The sequence below is a fragment of the Pleurodeles waltl genome, chromosome 11, assembly GCF_031143425.1.
Source record: "Pleurodeles waltl isolate 20211129_DDA chromosome 11, aPleWal1.hap1.20221129, whole genome shotgun sequence".
Classification (NCBI taxonomy): domain Eukaryota; kingdom Metazoa; phylum Chordata; class Amphibia; order Caudata; family Salamandridae; genus Pleurodeles; species Pleurodeles waltl.
In genome coordinates, this window is record NC_090450.1 from 484,196,611 (window position 1) to 484,217,475 (window position 20,865).

Sequence of the window (20,865 nt, forward strand, 5' to 3'; positions counted from 1 at the left end):
GGTCTTTACCAAAGCTTCTACGTGACTTAAATACTCCAAAGCTGCCTTATTAACGGATGCTCTGGTTGTAGATTTAGTTGCTGCTAGGTTATACATAGGTTTAGATTTAATTGCGATTGTCTAACCCCCCACCAGTCAATTCGGAAACTATTGGCCGGGAGGCGGGTGTCCAGGACATTTTGAGGGAGGTTGAGGATCGGGGGACAAGGTGAAACGAGAACAGATCCATTTTCATCCCTATTTATTGCAGTTATCACTGTCCCTTTGGAAGATTTATTTGTGGCTAAATCTGGATTTAAAGATTCCACCTGCATTACAGGTCCAGGCATGCCCTCACTACAGATGGATAAAGATTCTTCCACACTCATGATTTGTTTTTCTATTGCCCCCACGTGACCTATAAATTAATTCACAATAGATGCTCAGGTTTTATTTGGTAATTTAACCACGGTGCCTGGGTCTTTTCTTTTCCCCATTCTCCTCACAACCAAAATATCTTTAAAAAATGTAGCACAAATTAACTTAAAAACGAATAATATAAATACTTACACTTAACATTAAGCAGTTTTCTTTTTAAAAGTGTTCTTTTCGATTCAGGCAAACCGAAGCCGGTCCAAGAAGCTGACTAAGGTAAGAATTAAGGGGGTTATTACAACTTTGGAGGCGGTGTTAATCCGTCCCAAAAGTTACGGATATACCACCAGCCGTATTACGAGTTCCATAGGATATAATGGACTCGTAATACGGCTGGTGGTATATCCGTCACTTTACTGTCACTTTTGGGACGGATTAACACCTCCTCCAAAGTTGTAATAACCCCCTAAATTACACCTAAGCAAGAGCAAATAATGAGAATCAAAGTTCCACAAACCTCACTAGGCAAGCTCTGACCCAAGGTCTAGGAGGTTGAAGGGGGACCCACTGCAGCCAAATAATTGGAGGTGGCCCTGCCGTTCCCTGCTTCTTCCTGTCACTGATGGGCACAGGATGGGCCTGCCATTGGCCGGGCTTCACCCAGGCGCAGCCCATGCGTGTTCTGCGCTCAAGTAAAGGGGGTATAGCTATAAGCACGTTGTCAGGACCTCACCCTGCAGCACAGGTGTAGAAATTGCCAAAGGTACCCTGGGACAGCAAGTGCCAACAGGATCAATGCGGCAAGAACAAAGCTAACATGCCTCCAAACAGTGTCCCACTCCATGATAAAGGAGGCCGCACGTTCGTCGGCGCCTCTCCCTACAGCACAGGTGTAGAAATGGCTAAAGGTACCCTGGGACAGCAAGTTCCACCAGAGTCATTGCATGCAAGAGCAAAGTCAATATACCCCGAACAGCATCCTGTGCCGGGGCAAAGGAGTCAGAGCTACAAGCAAGTTCGTCGCACCTCCCCCTGCAGCACAGATGTAGAAATGGCCAAAGGTACCCTGGGGCAGCAAGTCTCACCAAGGTAAATATGGGTAGGAACAAAGTTAATATGCTCCCAAACAGAGTCCCCAATTATGAATATTTTAGCTTTGGTTTTAATGAATGTTGTCTAGAATGAGCTTTTAGATGTTATATGGCACCTTCATTTGTTTGACACTTTTGAGTAATGCCTAGCATTTTAGAGTGTTTTTTATTTTCACTTCCGAAAGAAGATGTGTAATACAGCACAACTGGTAATTGAATTGCCTCTACACCCTTGTTTGTGTAAAATGCTCATCAGGTTCAACATTACTGGACAATAAAGTATTCCACAAACATACACCACATATATTCATAGTTAACAGATGTTAAGCTTTGTGTCACAGGTCTGTCTTGTAAAAAAGACATTGATATAAATTAATCGACTTGAAAGTGTCATAGAGTACCCCTTAAACATATCTGCTTTATTTACCCCAGAGGCTGCCAGATGCCTTTAATGATTTCATGCTTTAGCTGCATGTTCCTCCCTCTCAGAGATGTAGAGCAAAAGTTTTAAATGTTGCTAACTTTATTTTAAGTTATTGATGTTGGTGATAAACAATGTTTTAAATTTCAAGCACTCTTTTAGCGTATCAATATGTACAACTTCCTGTATGGACAATGTATTATTTTCTCATTAGTGGAGTAAGACATGAACATGTCAAAAACAATGTCCATGCTTTCCCTACATAAATAATGATGGCAGTCTTTATACAGATAATGAAATTTAGTAGTGCAACAAGATTTTCACCGACTTATTCATACGTTTATTTGTCAGCAATGGCAGCAGCAGCACATCCAGCAGCCTTGGCATCATAGATCTGGAAATTTATCATGAAAACCAGCTACCTTGCACAGTTCTAAAGTAAGTAGGTGTTGTAATACCCAGTTATCTATATTGTTAGTGAATTAATTTATGTCAAGGTTGTATTTTATTGTATATTTCAGTATTTGCCATTTATTTGGGAACTGAGCATAGCTGGTTCCCTGATTGCAGGTTCCCAAATGTGACTGTCCATGGGAAGGGTGGTTGTTGAACTATCCCCCTGTCTGGGTGAATGTAGGTAATGGGATTGAGAGGTAAGAGTAGTGCCCTGATGGCGCTCAATTATTAAAATGTATCGTGAGGTCTTCTAGTTTCAACTTTGTGAATGGGAAGTACAAAATGGGAGATCTGTCAGGGGTGTTTCATAGTGGGGCTTTGGGGCATATAGCTTTTGTCTTAACCCAAATCCAGCTATGCTGTGTTATTCTTCACTTCTTCTTTTAGATCACACTGATTTATTTTTATTTTGTTATTTGTGGTACCAATATGGTGGGGAGTTAATTATGTAATAATTAATTAGCAATTATTATTAATTGTTAATTAATTATTTAATTGATTTTTAATTATGCAATTTATGAAATACTTATTTATTTGACATATTTTAGCTGTGGGCTGCTACGATTGTAGGCATGTAGGATAAAAAGTTAATGAAGTAGCAATTACTTAACAGTGTATTATTAATAATTAACTGATTATTTAATTATGTAAAATATAGAACACTGATTTTACTTATGTTTTAGTTGCAGGATGCTAGGTTTGTAGTGGTATATGGTGGGTGTTAATTAAGTAATAATTAATTATTAATCAGTATTATTTGTTACACTATTACTTAATTTATTTTAAATAGAGAAGTTATGGAATAGTTATTTTAATTTTTATTTTAGGTGCAAGCTGGTAGGTTTGTAGGTGTCTAGCATCGGAAGGAAGTTCAGGACTAATTAATTATTAATTAATTAGTAATTGTTAATTAATTAATTTATTTATTTTTAATATATATTTTGTGGTATCGTGATTTTTTAAGATATATTTTAGGTGTGGGATGCTAGGTTTGTAGGGGTACATTGTTGGAAGTTAATAAATTAACCATAGAATAACAAAATAAGAATAGAATAAGAATAATATAGAGTATATTTTATAGAATATGTTAATACTATATATTATTTATTAATTTTGTTTTTATTGGACTGTGATTTTGTAAATTGAGTGACTGTTTTGTATTTGTTAATGCATATATACCTGTATGTATGTTAAATAATATTTTTTGATAAAGAGTTTCATATTTGGTCTACTCTCATGGGTTTACTCATCTATGTAATAATATGACTAAAGTAAAGTATTTTCTTTACTCTGGCTTAGACTGCAGTAGCAATAGTAAAATTAACCTCTTCGCAGTTAACACTTTCCCTACTGTTGTGCTGTGTTAAGTGGGAATAGCAATCCTCGCCCCTCTGAAATCTAACACTTTCCCACTGTTGCACAGATTGGAATGGAATGCTTAGACTGGAGTGATAATAGTAAATTTCACCTCTCAGAATCCCATCGCTTTCCCTACTGTTGCATAAACTAGAGTGGGAAAAGCATATTTTCCATTCTTAGAGTACAACAGTTTTCATAAAATTGTTTAAATTGATTTTATAGCATTAATTGCTTAATTTCGTTTATATTTTATATTTTTTGTTTTAAATTTTAGATTACTTTTAATGTTTTTAGTATTTTTTGTAAATGTGTTTTTTATTTCATATGTGTGTGTGTGTTGGTTTGTATGTGTATATATATATATATATATATATATAGCTATATCCATATATCTATATATCTATATCTATCTATCTATCTATCTATCTATCTATCTATATATATATATATATATATATATATATATATGCATATAAATATATATATATGCATATAAATATATATATATATATATATATATATATATATATATATATATATATATATATATATATTACATACTGGTGGATCGTGTTTCCATAGGAAAATCAGTTTTTGACTTGCCTATATCTTTGGCACCGTTTGACGAATCTTCACGAAATTTTCCCAAAAAAGTGTTGCTGTGATGCTGTCATTCTTGTTGCACATGGAAAGCTTTGGGGTGATTTGTCAAGCAGAGGGCTGAGAAAAAGAGGACACTACACACCATACCACTGCACTCTGCACCACTCCATTCTATACCACTGCACTCTACACCACTTCGTCTATGAATCTCTATTCTACCCTGTAAATTTATCACCTAGAAAAATTCAGTTTCTGCCTTATTTCTACAAATAAGTAACCCCTAAGGTGTGCCATAGGTGCCCCCAGGGTTGGGTGCATTGTAACTATAAGCAGGGACCTTATAAAAATTGTCTCATGAGCCCTGGTAAGGAAAAATAGCCAGATTTGGACATTTGGAGCAGCTCAGGACCTTCTCCATTTCCTGCAAACCCCAACAACCACGTGCCCTCTTGATTAGAGTAGGAGAGGGCAGGAGAGGGGTCTGTTAAGGATTTTTAGCCACACCAATGGGTGGGTTCACCCAGACCTAGGGGCATATTTATACTCTGTTTGCACCAAACTAGTGTCATTTTAAAAAAACTCTAATTAGATGCAAAACTAACTCCATATTTATACTTTGGTGCTAGACCCCTCTAGCGCCAAATTTATGGAGTTAAAGTCATATTTTGAAAGTGGAGACCTACCTTGCCTTAATGAGATGCAAGGTAGGCGTTCCCGTGCACAGAATGACTCTATGGCCTTAACACTATATTTAGGGGCATATTTATACTCTGCGGCATACTTATACTCTGTTTGCACCGAATTAGCGTATTTTTTTTTACTCTAATTCGGTGCAAATCTAACTCCATATTTATACTTTGGTGCTAGATCCGTCTAGCATTAAGGCCCTGATTTATACTTTTTTTGCACCCCATTAACGTCATTTGTTGACGCAAAAGTGGCGCAAACGTACAAAATTTTGGCCCTTATTTATACTTTTTGCTACAAAACTGCACTAACTCAGTTTTTCACCAAAAAGTTTAGCACCGGCTTGCACCATTTCTGTGCACCAGCTGGGCACCATATTTATGGAATGTTGCAAGCCGGTGCAAAGGGTAGGCTAGAGTAAAAAAAAATGACTTTAGTCGGGTGGGCTGGCAGTATAGAAGAAGAGGGTTTAGCACCAAAAAATGACTTTAGGCAGGTTAGAGTAAAAAGAAAATGACTCTAACTAGATTAGCGTCATTTTATGGTGCTAAACCTACCATGCCACATGACTCCCGCCTTAGAAAAGGCAGGAGTCATGCCCACCACCCCAATGGCCAGCACAGAGGACAGGGGTCCCCTGGGCATGGCCTTTGCACCCTGTACCATGCATGGGGGCCCATTTCAGGGCCCCCTATGGCACTTTAAAAAATAAAATGCAATCTTACCTGTACTTACCTGGGATGGGGTCCCCCATCCTCCACAGTCCCTCTGGTGTGGGTGGGGGTGCCCCTGGGGCCTGGGGAGGGCACCTGTGGGCTTATTCCATGGTGTTCCACCAGGGAACTAGGCCCACAGGTCCCCTAACGCCTGCCCTGACCCAGGCTTTAAAAAATGGGGCAAAGCAAGCTTTGCCCCATTTTTTGACCCCTCTTCCCTCCCTTGCACCAGTTTTGCATGAGAGTATAAATATGGCGTTAAGGCCATAGAGACATTTTTTGCACGGGAACGCCTACCTTGCATCTCATTAAGGCAAGGTAGGTTTCCACTTACAAAAAATGACTTCAACTCCATAAATGTGGCGCTAGATGGGTCTAGCACCAAAGTATAAATATGGAGTTAGTTTTGCACTGAATTAGAGTTAAAAAAAAGACACTAATTCAGTGCAAACAGAGTATAAATATGCCACTCAGCGTCACAAAATGATACTAATCTGGTTAGAGTCATTTATTTTGACTCAAACCTGCCTAACGTCATTTTTGTTTAAGCTAGCCTACCCTTTGCACCGGCTTGCACCATTCCATAAATATGGTGCCCAGCTGGTGCTAAAAAATTGTGCAAGCCGGTGCAAAACTTTTTGGTGCAAACCTGCGTTGGTGCAGTTTTGCACTAAAAAGTATAAATAAGGCCCCTAATCTCTAAAATTCAGTTTCTGCTATTTTGGATTTTTAAGGAATGTTGCTCCCTGGGATTGATTTTTGCCGCACTTCCCAGGAAGTGGTCATCAAAGGGGGTAGTGGCCTGCCTGTGATGGGACAGTTGCCCCCTCCTTTTCACACCAGGAGCAAGGATACATTTGGCAGCGCTACACCCACACCTCAGACCCCTGCTGGAAGAAGATACTGGAGAATAAGGACTGCCCTGCCAGATCCCTGGCCCGCACCTGGACACTGCACTCAGTAGGAATGCACCAGCTACACACTTGGGGCTTCAACAAAAAAAAGGGCTTTGCCTTGCTTCTGCAACTCCAGGAGTGGTCTCCCTGTAAGCTACAGGTACAAAAGAGCTGCCCAGAGTCCCCTGCATCAAGTCCTGCAAAAAGACCCCAGCTGATCAGCGTCCAGTGGCCATTTGAGGATTCTGACCAGGTGCATTCGGGGAACTGAAGTCCTAACTCCCAAGGAGCACCTCAGAGCTTCTGGAACCTTGGATCAAGTTGTGGACACTTCAGGGACCCAAAAAGGACCTCTGAATTTTGGAGACATTTGGAGCAACCGTTGCAAACAGCTCCATAAGTTGAAGAGGTGCATTGTGGGAGCTGTAGTCCCAGAACTCAAGAGGCAAACAAGAGCCTTCAACCCCTTGGCTGGTGCTGTGGACCACATTCCTGTATCTAGTAACGCTTCTAAAAGTAAGTGTAACAGTGTTACATCATGGGAAGCTTGAACTTTGGATTTTGTCCCAGTCCAGTGTTTCCTTTTTTTAACCCTTCAAGCACTATTTGCTTCTTTGCGCTAGAATTACTTTTATTCTTTAAAAAATCATATCTCTGGTTCCCCTAATCTGATATTTATTGTTTTGCTGTGATTTTAAGGGTAAGAATATAGTCTATTTTTTACAAATTGGTGTTAGATTTTTCTTGTGTTTTGTGTTTTACTTGTTAACTGTTTTGTGATTTTTACACTCTTTCCACACCTCTCTCCTAAGTTAAGCCTTGTTGCTCATTGCCAAGCTACCAACAGTTCAGCTGGTTTATATCATTGAGAGCTAACTGGACCTAAGTGAGGGTTGGTGGCCTATTGCTAAGTTTAGGTACTTTGCTGCCCTTGCCATTGGTCCACTTTCCAAAATGTATTTGATGCGTAGTGGTGGTATCAAACACTTGTGTTTAATATCATAATACATTTTTAAATGGAGCAAATTTAAAATCCTCCAAATTGACCTAGAGCAAAAGTATTTTAGATTTTTAAATTTGGACAAATTTTTGATTATTGATTTCTCTAAATTGTTTTGATCAATTAGTGTCAAAGTTTTTTTAAGTGAAACAAAACTTAAGAGAGACCATGAAGCTTGACCTGGCTAGCCTACCCGCATTCACTTCAGCTGAGCTTAGGGTGTTGAGCAAAAAGATTGGATAACCTGCTGATAACAGCCTTAGGAAGATCGTGATGATCAAGTCCCTTGAAGCTTGGGTAGTGCAAAGGGAGGCAGAGAAAGCTTCAGAGGTAGGAACGGATAGGGAAGTTGGCCTCTCCAACCTCCAGGAGGAGGAGTTTGCTCACCTGTCGGTGAACTCAGTAGTAAGGGCCCCATCCAGAGCTATGGGAGGGGAGGGTCAGTGGCATCAGCCCAAGAAGAAGCAGACCTGGTCCTCAGGGAAAGGGAACTGAGACCCAGGTAGCCCTCATAGCTTTGGAGGCAGAGAAGTTGGCCCTAGAGAAGAAGAGTGGGCAAAGTTTGAAAAGAGAGATAGTGGCAGCGACAGAGAAGTTGAGGTGTCCATGGGTGGTGGTTTCTGCCCCAGCTTACCCAAGTCAGTTGTTCCTGCTTATGTACAGGGGATGACATAGACAAGTGGTTGGATTCCTTTTTTTAGGACTCAGCAAATGTCCCAATATTGGGGTTCACCCTTATGGGAGTTGGTCCCAATATCTGGGAGAGAAAGGCTTCTGACTCTAGGGGGAGAAGAAGCAGATTTCTATTCCAGTATGAAGACTTGTTTAACCAAGAAGTTTGGTCTGACCTAAGAGCAGTACAGAAAAAAGTTCAGGGACACCCAGAAGGTCAGTACTCAGTCTGGGGTTGACTTTGTAGACACCAGACTTAAGGCACTAGAGGTCTGGATACATGGCAACAGAGTAAATACTTATGAGGGTTATACAATTTGATCATGAGGGAGCACATCTTGACCAATTTTACCCAAGAGAGGTTATGCCAGCATCTAGTGGACTCTAATCTGACCATCTCCAGAGATTCCTTTAGAAGGTGAGGATTTTCTTAGCATTCATCCACCAAGGCCTCAGGGTCTTTGACTGAATCCCCCCAACAAAACATTCTAGTGCCCATAAAAGCTCCTCTGCTGTGGAAATTTGTTGATTTGTCCCTCACGTCTTGTAGTGTGCCACCTTAACTAAAATCACACATCATAGACATTATAGACATTTTGTAGACCAATTTACGTGTTGCCTTTCCTGGATGAATTACTGGAGAGTGCAGTTACAAACTTTGTACAAGTGTTTATTGAGAACAATAGCATGCTTCACTTATAGCAAGCCGGTATCCGCCAAGGTGAGAATAAAACTTGTGGTCCCATCTTTCATGGACAACGTGAGGCATGTAATGGTCAATGGCGGTATTGCAACCCTGATCTTCAGCCGTTCCGCTGCATTTGCATCACCAATCATCTAATTTTGCAACAAAGATTATCCAACTTCAACATTCCAAGAATGTGAGTCTGTATGTCCTGTTCCCCATAACTCTAAACACGTGCAGTATGGAAAGGAGCTCCTCATTCTCCCTCTTATTATTCATCTTAATTTTCTCTTGGTAGACAGGTTTCAGGAAAATACACACATTTTGCATAAGATTCAGGATAGAACACACGTGGGAGCAAGATACCTCTTGATAGACTGGACAAAGTGTGCTGCTGGATAATCATGAATCGTCTCAAGCCTAAACTAAACTTCCACCAGGGTTAAACTTCCAAACACCTTGGCAGAATTTCCTGTGAACAGTAGTGATGTCATTCGGCTTCCCCCCCACTGAAGATTGCCTTATGCTAGTAAACATAAATCTGGGAGTGCAGATTGGTGTATGTCACTTACATCTCACATTGACCTAATGATGAATATGTGTATCTACCAACTCAACATTTTATAATATAGTCAACCTTTTTTTAGATGTCTTTGAAGTTAATGGTTGTGAATGCTCATCCGCTTTCTGTAACTCTTCTAACTTGAACCTCCCAGCTAAATGACGAAATACACTTCAGTGCATATAAAGTACAACATCTCAGATTATTTTTGGGTTTCAGACCTTTGTTCACAATTAAGCAAAGCAGGGATAACTGCACAAGGCTGCCGGTATACATCATGTTAAATATTGGTCCTCGCTAATCTTTCAATCACTTAAAACTTTTAAGCATTCATCCACTTCACTATCAATTCACTCTGCAGTGCAATTAGAACCATAAAACCTTCACCTTATGTAGAAGACCCCATACCAGCTTCCTTAGCGAAAACATTACACCTCATTTTAAAGAATCCTGACTCAACATCATAAATGACTCTTTCATCCAGTGTTCTTTTCCTGGCACTATAAGAATACCATACCCCTAATTAAGACATTTGTCCCAGCAGATCCTAACAATTCGTATTATTATTTGATTTGTAAAGCACAAAAACTGTCGCCAAAACTGGCATCCTGACACTGAAAGCTAATAGTGATACAACACACAGTTAACAAGAAGGAAGCACTTAGAGGGGGGAAGAAATCGCTAGAATGTAAATTTAATTTGGAAAAAGCCCGGTCTTTAAAGCTTTCCTGAAAGGCAGTAATTCAGTGGCTCATCTAGGATTATGAGGTAATTTATTCCGGATCTGAGCTGCCTTAACTGCAAAAGCACGGCTACCTTGCCTGATCAGATGGAATTTGTTTATAGATATCAGGTTAGCGGGGATATATCCCAGGGGTGTAACACTTCAGTCTATGTTGTAAAGGTAACGGTCCATTTCCATACAGGGCTTTAAACATGATACACATGGCTTTGAGAGTAATCCTCTGTCTAATTGGGTGTTAATGTAGATCCCTCATGGCCTTCAATGCAGATAATATATGGGGTCTGTTTAAGGCCAGTTTAGCTGCTGCCATTTGAACTCTGTGCAGTCTGCTGACCAGGTAATCTGGGGCTCCAAGTAGGAGGGCATTACAATAATGCAATCTGCTGATATTATGTGAAGAATAATGGTGGATTTGGCTTTGTTGGTTAGGAGAGGTAACTCTTTCATAAGACCCCTCAAGAGTGCAAAACTAGTACCAGCAGTTTTGATGTCATGCCCTTCCAAAGATAGTTTATCATTGAATAGTTTCCTCAGATTACGGATTGCATTAGAAGGATGCAGTTCTTTGTTTGTCGGTAAAGGCCAGAGGTTCTAGGGGGAGCTCCACAGGAGTTCTACTTGCCGAGCAGCAAAATAATTTGGATCTGTCCCCATTTCATTTAAGAGAGTTTGAATTCATCCAATTGATAATATCTTGAATACAGTTGTGAAAAACTGCCACTGAGTCTTGTTGTTCGTGATTAAGAAAGCGGATCAGCTATAGTAAAATCACAGGCATAGACAGTTTTGGCAAAACATATTAAATCTTATGTGGCTGTTTAAGTTGAGTTACATAGGACTGCACAGTGGTTTTTGCAAACAAAGGTACTTCTTTTATTTGACACCATAGATGACTTTTCATTACTTTTCTGGAAAAGACTTGCATTGATGACTTTGGGCTTGCATTAGAGTTTGGCAGAGAGGTTACTCCATCACAACAGTGACTGATATCCCGTCAGCTGAAATATAAATCTCATTATATTCTATGGGATTTATGTTTCAGCAGACGGAATACCCATCACCATTCTGACGGCGTTACCCCTCCCCAAACTCTAAATCAGGCCCTCATTGTTTATACCTCAGTACCTCAAAGCTGCATTCTCACCACCCTCCTGTAAAGTCTTTATATGGAGCAGTTAAGTATTGGATTAAATGATTGTGGCGCTGATTGCCACTATTATGCTGATAACAATGAGTTTTACTTCAGGGTGAGCTTCCTATAGGATGTCTCATTTTGACATGCCTAGACAAAATCAAACTCAGGTGTCTCATCTTAAACGAATCCTAAACCCTGCTAAAAAGGAGTTCTTATTTCTTTCACCCCTAAATGATGGTACCATAACATAAAAATGATTTGCTTTTCCTGACTCTACTATGCATACTATGGCTATTAGTAAACAAGGCCACATCTCTAGAATTCACATTCAGCAAAAGATTCCAATATAAAACATTTGGCCAAAGGTGCTGCAATGAGTATTTGTAGGAAATCCTTCTTTCCGAATATTGGGCCTGATTACGACCTTGGTGGCGGGGATTACTCCGTCACAAACATGAGGGATATCCCGTCTGCCGTATATTTCATAGGATATAATGGAACTTGTAATACAGCGGGCGGGATAGCTGTGACGGAATAATCCCCTCTGACAAGGTCGTAATCAGTCCCTAAGACTTTAAACATGAAGTTTATGTCCTGATTTTCAAAAGATTATTTAAAGATAAAGCACCACTGATCCACCTTTCCAAACCTAGGCCTGCACACTAGAAGAACACTGACTTGGGCTGACACCAGCTTCTGGCTTTGCTTAAAGATCTCAAAAGGCTCTTGTGAATTTCTTATAAAAGCGGTTGATTGAAACACCACAAAATAAACTTCCAAATACTTAAAATCTCTGGGGAAGCTTTCTTTTTCAAAGAAAAAGCGATTTACATCTTAAGTTCCAAAAACGCTAAAGAACAAAATATCAAACCAGGCCTTTTCTGGAACAGTCCCACAAATATGGAACTCCCCCAAGAAAGCTCCATCTCGCAACACTTTCAAACATGAACTCAAACATTTCTTGTCTAAGAAGCAGTATCACCCAATTATGCACAAGTTAACGCTTTGACACTGACATGATCCTTGGATTTCAGAATTAACCTTGTTCTGAATTCTGTATACCCTGCAAATTACCACTATTTCATTTTAGCTAACTTATCTACATTTTTGTATTCATAATTATAATAATATATCTTCCACAGAAATAATACATATAAGCACCTATAATACATCTCAGTTTTTCAAATGGCCCTAGCTCAATTTGTTATAGTGTTACACCTTTTTTTATTTTTTTTCTGCAGGTGCAACTTTGCATTACATATATATATGAATCTATAAATCCAACTTGCATCATTGCGTACATGACTGTTGCAACATAATAACTTCTAATATACAATAACATCTTTCATACAGTCCAAACATTCAAAATTGAAATGGATGCTCTCCTTCCTCAATTGCCCCCGCCCTCAGCCTGATCTTTCGCCGGATTCCTCATATTAGCCAAGATCACATGATATCTTTTCATAGCTCCTTGTAGATTCCATTTTCGCCTTGCATTGTGCGTATGTCGGGGCAATGGTGATTTCCATGCCTGCAGGATAAGTGATAAAGCTACCACTGTACCTACAAATACCATTTGTCTGGATGCATTAGAAAGATCGATATTCTGCGCCATGCCCCAAAGCGCAACCAACGGGCTAGGATTAATCACATGGCCTATCCTGGAGCTTAACCTCTGAAAAATCTGCTCCCAGTACCTTGCCAAGGATATGCAACTAAAACACATATGTAACCAGTCCCCCTGAAAAGTTTGGCAACGTGGGCAAGAGCCAGATGTCTCAGGAGGCATATTTCTTACTACAGGGGGGATAAAGTACAACATTCACCTGGAAAACAAAGCAATCTTTTTATAATTGGCCCCTCTAAGTGCTTTGTGTGACAGCGTGTTGTGTTTTCTCCAATGCTGCATCTCTAGCTTGCATCCTGTCATGTTGGTTATTCGCAGCAAAATTTGGGCGGTAGCCTTAGTTGCCCCTGCATCCTGAAGTAGTTTGTACCATTGCCCAACACCTAGTTGGTTATTGTAGAAGGCCTGGGCAATATGTTTATTTGCGTAGTTCAATGGTTGTCGCACTAGCTGCAAAAGGTGTTGAATTTGACAATATGAACATTTTAAATTTTATGGAACTTTGCTAGCACCCATTACACACTGTGCCCATGTTTTCAAGCGACCAGCTAAGTAAAAATCCTCTAAGGTCTGAAAACCCAACTCTTCCCATTGCAGTATAGTGCTTTGGCTTAATTCTACTCCTAAGCATCCAATGTCCCTTACTCGAAGGAACGAAAATGCCTCGTCAATTTGATATTTACGCTTTAACTGTAACTTAATTGTTTGGATCATAACTGGTAATTTATACCTGACCCTTTTTGGAAGGCGAGGAAATTTTAAAAAATGCGAAAAACGAACATTCAGATCTAACATCTTCTGATTGAAATAGAAATTACATTTTGGCGTTTGTGCTGCCCTCGACACCCAATCAAGCACAGCTGCTTCGTAATAGGCTACCATATTTGGAAGAGCTAACCCTACGTCTTCCACTGCCAAAGATAGCTTAGCCAATTGGAGCCTGGGCTTCTTCTGATGCCAGATAAATTGTCTAATTAGTATGTCTAGGTTATCAAAACACTTTTTCGGGACTCGCAAGATCACGCTTGAAAATACAAAAAACAGTAGCGGAAGAATCGACATTTTAACCAAAGCAGTCCTCCATATAATAGACATAGGAGTCTCCTGCCATTTAAGTAGCAATCCTTGTATTTTTTTGAAAACATTCATATGATTTAGTTGTAACAAATCTGCCTAACTCGGAGATACGTATATACCAAGATATCTAATGGGATGCGAAGATGAAGATACAACCGGAATGCCTTGCGGTAGGACCGACATCCCTGTGTTGTATAACAAAGCCTCTGATTTAGATTGATTAATTTTATAACCCCCTAGTTCTGAGAATGCCCTAATTTTTGTGAATGCTCTATCGATATTCTGATGTTCTGCATTAAGATAAAGGATCATATCATCTGCAAATAGTCTTACTTTGGGGGCTAGAGGCAGAGCGGCTTCAATATTTGAGTCCTGTCAAATCGCTGCGGCTAGCAGCTCAATAAAAAGTGCGAACAAAACTGGAGAGAGAGGGCAACCCTGTTGCGTGCCTCTGGTTATTTGTACTGATACTACTGTCTGGGCATTAACTGAAATTATTGCTTGAGCCCCTGTGTAGAGAGTCTGTATAATCTGAATAAATTTCCCAGGAAACCCAAACTTCGCAAGCACCATGAATAACACTTGCCATTGTATTAGATCAAACGCCTTTTCAGCGTCGAGCTTCATAATTACCGCTGGATGACAGCTCTGCGACAGATAATCTATAGCTTGTATCAAGAAATTAGTATTTGTGGATAGTAGCATACCCAGCAGAAATCCACACTGATCTTCATGAACCAATGCTTGAGCAACCTGAGCTACACAAGCTGCCAAAAATGTAGTAAAAAGTTTATAGTCCTGGTTTAGCAAGCTAATTGGACGATATGAACCAGGATATTCCGGTGGTTTATCTTCTTTAATAAAACTGACGACAATTGCTCTTGAAAATTCGGAGGGAACCTCTAATCCTTCTAGCATTGCATTAAATAAATTTGTTAATGTATAGGCAATTTGATCTGCTAGGGTTTTGTAAATTTCTGCCGGGAGGCCATCCTCACCTGGAGCTTTACCATTGGATGCTTCCCTTATTACTGTAATCACTTCTTGAGAGGAAATAGAGGATAGTAGTAAAGTCTATGGCTCCCTATCTAGCCTAGGTAGAAGTATTGTATCTAAATACTTTTGGATTTGTGAACTATTTACTTGTTTTTGCTCTGTATATAGCTTAGCGCAATGTGAAAGAAATACTTTTTCAATCTCGTTAGAATGCATGACCATCTTACCCTGCTCTTCATCAAAGATGGCCTTATTAAATTGATACTGGCATGTTTTTTAATTGACCAAGCTAAAAATCTAGCGGCTTGTTCACTTTCTTCATATTTATATTGGTAACTAGTATGTCTATTAAGTATTTCCTTAGAAAAAAACCTTTCTTAGATTAGCCTGGGCTCTTGTCCACCCTTGGGTTGTCTCTGGGCTGGAAAGTAGTTGTTTTTGCCTTAATGCCTGTTCTAGCTCATTTTGCAGTTTGGAACTCTTTCCACGCGCTGTTCTAGCTAGATGGGCTTTGAATGCAATAGCCCCCCCTCATATAAAGGCCTTGGCTGCCCCCCAGATGTAAAATATGGGGGCGGGTCCCTTATTTGTCTTCAAGAAATCAGTTACTAATATTTTGAGGTTAGTTACCAAATTTTAATCCGCCAGAAGCAACCTATCAAGGCGCCATTTTGAACGACAATGCTGATTAGCCGAATCCTTGAAATCAGCAAAATCAATCCAAGGAACTGAATGGTCGGAAAAAGAGTTTGCAAGTATTCCTGTTCTATGCCATTTTAATCTAAATGAGACCAGAATGAAGTCAATTCTTGACGCCGTATTATACCTTTTAGAGTAGCACGTGCACTCTTTAACATACAAATGGTCGGCTCGCCACACATCTACTAAACCTAACTCTTGTATCAGTTTTGCCAAAAATTGAGAGTTTTTTGGTTTCTTCTGTGCTTTATTCTTACGTGATGAGTCCCACAAGGTATTTGGCATGACACTAAAGACCCCTCCTATTATAAAATACCCTTGAAGAAGGGAAAGATGCGTGTATAGTGTCTGCATTGGCTTTATATCATCTTCTATTGGACCTTAATAGCTTATGAAATGTGCCTCCTTATCTGCTATTATTGTGAAGACTATTATCCGTCTCGCCTGTGGGTCTTGTATAACCCTATTTATTTTCCCCACGAATCTCCTGGAGAACAAAATGCCTCGTACTGCGGCATCTACTGAAGCATAAAAAGAATTGGCTATGTATGACGGAAGCCTTGGTAACTTAGTATTAAGCTTTAAATGTGTCTCTTGTACAAGAAGCACTTGAACCTGTGCTGTTGCCAGCCAACTAAGCGCGGCACAGAATTTCAAATTGTTATTGGCCCCATTCAGATTACAGGAGGCTACTCGTAATTTAGATTCCATCCTTGCATAAAAATGTTGTTCCTTTCTGGCAGATCCCAATGCCCTCGTACTACTGGCTTAACCAAACTTTTATCTTGTGTTTTTTCCTGAGGCAAGCAATTAAGTTGGATAACTGGCACCTGCATTTTTCGTTCTACCTCCCCTTTGAACGCCCCATCCCCCTGTGAGACTCTCCCCCCCCACCCCTCCCTACCCCGACGGATCCAACCGGCCATGAATCCATCAGGTAGTTCACCACCCCCCTCCCTGTGCCGAAAAGCCCCAACATTAGGGTGCATTGACGTGGCACCTGAAAGTGCCTTGGCCTCTAGGAGCAGCTAGGCGGAGGATCCGCACTGACACCGGCATACAAAAGCTGATCGTCCAATCGAGAGAAGAAAAAAAAAAAACAATACCTTGAGCGACTCTAGTACTTCAGCCTAACCCCTCCCCCTGCCCCCCCTCTACACAGCACCCATCCCCCACATCTCTTGCCGATATCTACTATCCTTGTGTCCTAATTTACGAAGAGAGACAGGTGTAAATTCCTATTAAATCATGAAAAAGCTTACAATGTAAAAATACCAAATGTCAATTCGTAGTATGCAAAATATGGTCTGACGTAGTAAGCATAAGGATTTCTTCTTTCACTAGTTATTTCCTTGTTTTTTTATATGCTGCACTGAATTCCTTTGTTCCTGGACATTTTGGAAAACTTTTGCTTGACCCATGTACAGTACTTTCAATTTCGCTAATTGCACTATACCAGCCGGAGCCCCCCATCTTTTGAAATCATCGATTAGTACGACAAACTCGCAACATTGATGGGCTGCTGCCACTGACATGTCTGAAAACACGCAAAATCTAGTATTATCATCCAGTTTAAATTCCAGCACTTTCCTGGCTTGAGAAAGAATTTGCTCCTTTATTCTAAAATCACCAAAACTAACCAGAATGGTACGTGGATACTTTGAATTGACAGGACGCACAAAGGGAACCATATGGGCTCTCATGATGGATAGATCTCCTTCTGGGTTTGCCCTGTCCAGAAGAATGATTTTACCAATTAGTTCAGATACCACCTTAGTTACAGATGAGCCCGCTTCCATCTCCTCTGGAACCCCTACAAATCTAAGGTTGGAACGCCGTGATCTGTTTTCCATCTCGTCCAGCTTGTTTTGAAGATCTTCTAGTTCAGATTGGACCCGAGACGTTGTCGCCTCCACCCGATTATTGGTGTCCTCTAAATCTGAGACCCTTTGGTCCACCTGTGATACTCTAGTCGAAAGAAGAGTTAAATGAGTATTAAGTTAATCCAACTGTTCCTTTGTTTCCCTGCAAGTTTCTTCCTGGGAAACCTTTATGGCTCGAAGTTCCACTAAAATTTGGCCTATCAACTCCTCCATTGTTGCAGTAATATTTGTGGTGGCTTCTGTATTCCCCGCAATAAGGGGGTTCTGCAAATAACTGGGTGTTGAGGGTAAAGTATTGGTTGCAAGGTTCTCTAAAGTTGGATTAAGTATCCTTGACCCATTTGATCCATTTGACCCTGCAACAGCGACATTGGTAGGAAGTACTGTTATATTTGTTGCAGTTTCTTCTTCTGCCAAAATTATACTCTTGAGTCTACCCTTTTTTAATGAGTCTACTGTGGCTGCTTTAAATGATTCTTTGGTGATAAAGAGGAAGATGCACCTGTCAAGCCATTTTGAACATGCACGTAAGCCGACCGCACTGCTGATTGCGCAAAAACGTCCCCTATGCCGGGCTCATGTATGCCTGAGAGACCTAATAAGGAAGATGTAGAGTCCTGACTCCCTGCAGAATCTCTGAGAGAGACTGATCCATCTTGTTGATGAGAGCTATGTCTATATCTGCTCAGGGCAGGAGTCACAAGTTTAGATTTTGCTCCTTTCGCATGTTTTGTCACTGTCCGTGCTTTAAGGCCAGCATCTCGGGTCATGCGCTTCATTGTACTTATTTTTTAGGGAGGGAAGGACCCTACGACGGGGATAGGTCCAGACAAGACAGAGGTGAAAAAAAATAAGGCTATGGGGGGCCAGCAGCCCAGTAGATAGCTTAAATGTCTTAAGTACGAGATGAAGAACTCAAAAATGGGTGGCGAGGGTGGAAGGAATGTTAGGAAAGGAACCATGCCTGCATAAGCACTTAACCATGAACTCTTTCGTCGTGGTCTCCAGACCCTCTGGTAAAAAGACAACTGGTAACTGCTTGACTGGCCTTATCTGAACTGGCACCCTTTGACCTCATGTCCCTGTCAACAACTGTTAATTTTCAATTCTCTTTTTTTTTTTTTTTTCTATTTCCCCTTCCCCTTTCTTTGCAGTCTTTTTCCCTCCTTCCAATCCATGCAAAGTGTCCAGAATAACTTCCTTATACTGGCCACCTCAACTTCCTATGCTATCACCCTGGCACCCTGTTCACACAGACCACATTTCTCACTCCAATGCTTCCACTTATCTGCCTGTTGAAGTCTATAGTAGTAGTAGTTTGTCTCCCTCCTCTCCTCTCCTCTCTCGCAGCAAGTCCGTGCCTCCGTGCCTCCTGCTCCTTCTCCTGTTGTGCCCTCGAGAGCCTCATCCAGATGACTGAAAGGAGGCTTGCTGCTTCCCAGGTAGAACCTCTCTGGAGGTTCTACGATGAACTTCGAGGCAGGGGGAGTGCACCGTCAGCCGCTCACAAGCCGATTCAGCGCGGCGATCTTCCTCGCTTCGCGTCTGCCATTGCTGCTCCAGGCAGGAACGTGCTAGTCATGGAGCATGACGGGAGTCCACGTGACCTCACAACTGAAACTCCAACACCAGCCTTCTTAGGAATTTCTATAGTGTAACACCTTAAAAGCTTTGTATATCTTTAATGGTTACAGGCTGTGATGCTCTGCTCTTGCAAAGACCTGTGTCACTATTCCTAAACTGTTCCTTAATTTGCCTGGTTACGTTTTACTGCTGTTGTTTGCAACAGCATATGTATGCCTGCATGGAGGTATAGATGTTTTGTACTTCACCTAGCTGCTACATATTGAAATTGCTTTTTGCCACATCATTCCAAATGCCTTGAGCCCTGGTCCAAACTATAAAAACATGTACACAAATAGATCTTGAGAGCTTTACCCCTCTTCAAATCTCCTTAAGGTGCTTTAAGAAAATAGCTCTTTTTGTGTGGTCAGTCACATTATTTCCAGAATGTAATTGCTGTTTTTTAAGATTATGCACACTGAGGCACTGCTGACCAGTGTCTGGTGTATCAGTGCCCAGTGACTGTGCTCTGACCTCTAAAACAGAATTGGCAAACCAGGCTTGACATATACAACTTGCCTACACTTCCATAGTATAGTATGTATAGTATGCACCCAGGCCCTTGAAGTTAAATGCCAATGTGTACAAAAGAAGAAAAATATGGATTCCCTGGATCCTAGGCAGAGTTAAGAACAAGGATCAAAACAGTCACATAGTATCAAGATTCTAGATGTAGAAAAGCAAAGCCACTTCCAGAAATACTAATAACATTTTTCCCAAGGAAAAATGTATTATTGTACAAGGACTGGCTAGGTCTTAACACCCAATAGGATCTGTAATAAAGGGTCAGGCATGTTAGGGAAAGGGGACAGGGGTATGGAAATATCAAGAAAGATGTCAAGGGAAAACAACATTATTATAACAGGAATGGGAACAACATGATGTCAATACTGACTTTGAATGTGAATGGTTTAAATAATGTTGACAAATCTGGTTTAATATTGTCATTCATGAAAGACACTCTGATACATATTATTATGGTGCTGGAAGCTACCTAAACCAGGTGAAAATAATAAAATCTAATTGTAAGAAAAAATATAATTCTGCTCCAGGGTCTAGCAGACTTGCGGATTATCAATTACAAAGCAGATACAAATGGTAGATGGATAATATTACTGCTAGGGGCATAAGTCAGACTATACACATTGGTTTACTATTATGGTCCTTCTACAAGTGATTTGAGGGGCAGGCTCGAGCTTAAAGTGGCTCTACCAACATATCCCCAATTAATAGTTGTGGGAGGTGACTCTTTCAGAAACTGATTCCTCTAACAAACAGCGATGGGCTAGCAAGAGCATGAGAATATATAATGATAAAACATCTGACTGAACCAATTAAAATGTATCACTTGAGAGATTGCTGGAGGGAAATTAACTCATAAACTGGAGCATCTACCCATGCAAGCTCCGGCTATGAAGCAGATGCTAGATTAGATTATGAAAACTGTAGCGAATTGTTCAGCTATGGTTGTGGGAACCTTGGAAGTGGTGTGGTTTTATCCCTGGATGAAAATTGACTGCCCAAATGCATTTCTTAAAATAAGCCAGATTTTAATTGCCCGAACAAAGCAAGACAGCT

General features: G+C 40.5%; 1 protein-coding gene across 2 annotated transcripts in view; it reads left to right on the top strand.

Annotated features, from left to right (window-relative positions):
* Positions 1 to 20,865, top strand: part of SPHKAP (SPHK1 interactor, AKAP domain containing) — a 1,657,471-nt gene that overhangs the window by 1,496,488 nt on the left and 140,118 nt on the right. Inside the window, exon 9 of one of the 2 annotated variants that reach the window (XM_069213857.1) lies at positions 2,218 to 2,304. The exons of the other annotated variant lie outside the window; for it this stretch is intronic. Within the exon in view, the coding sequence (XP_069069958.1) occupies positions 2,218 to 2,304 (87 nt within the window). The remainder of the gene's footprint in view (positions 1 to 2,217; positions 2,305 to 20,865) is intronic. 2 annotated transcript variants of the gene reach the window in all.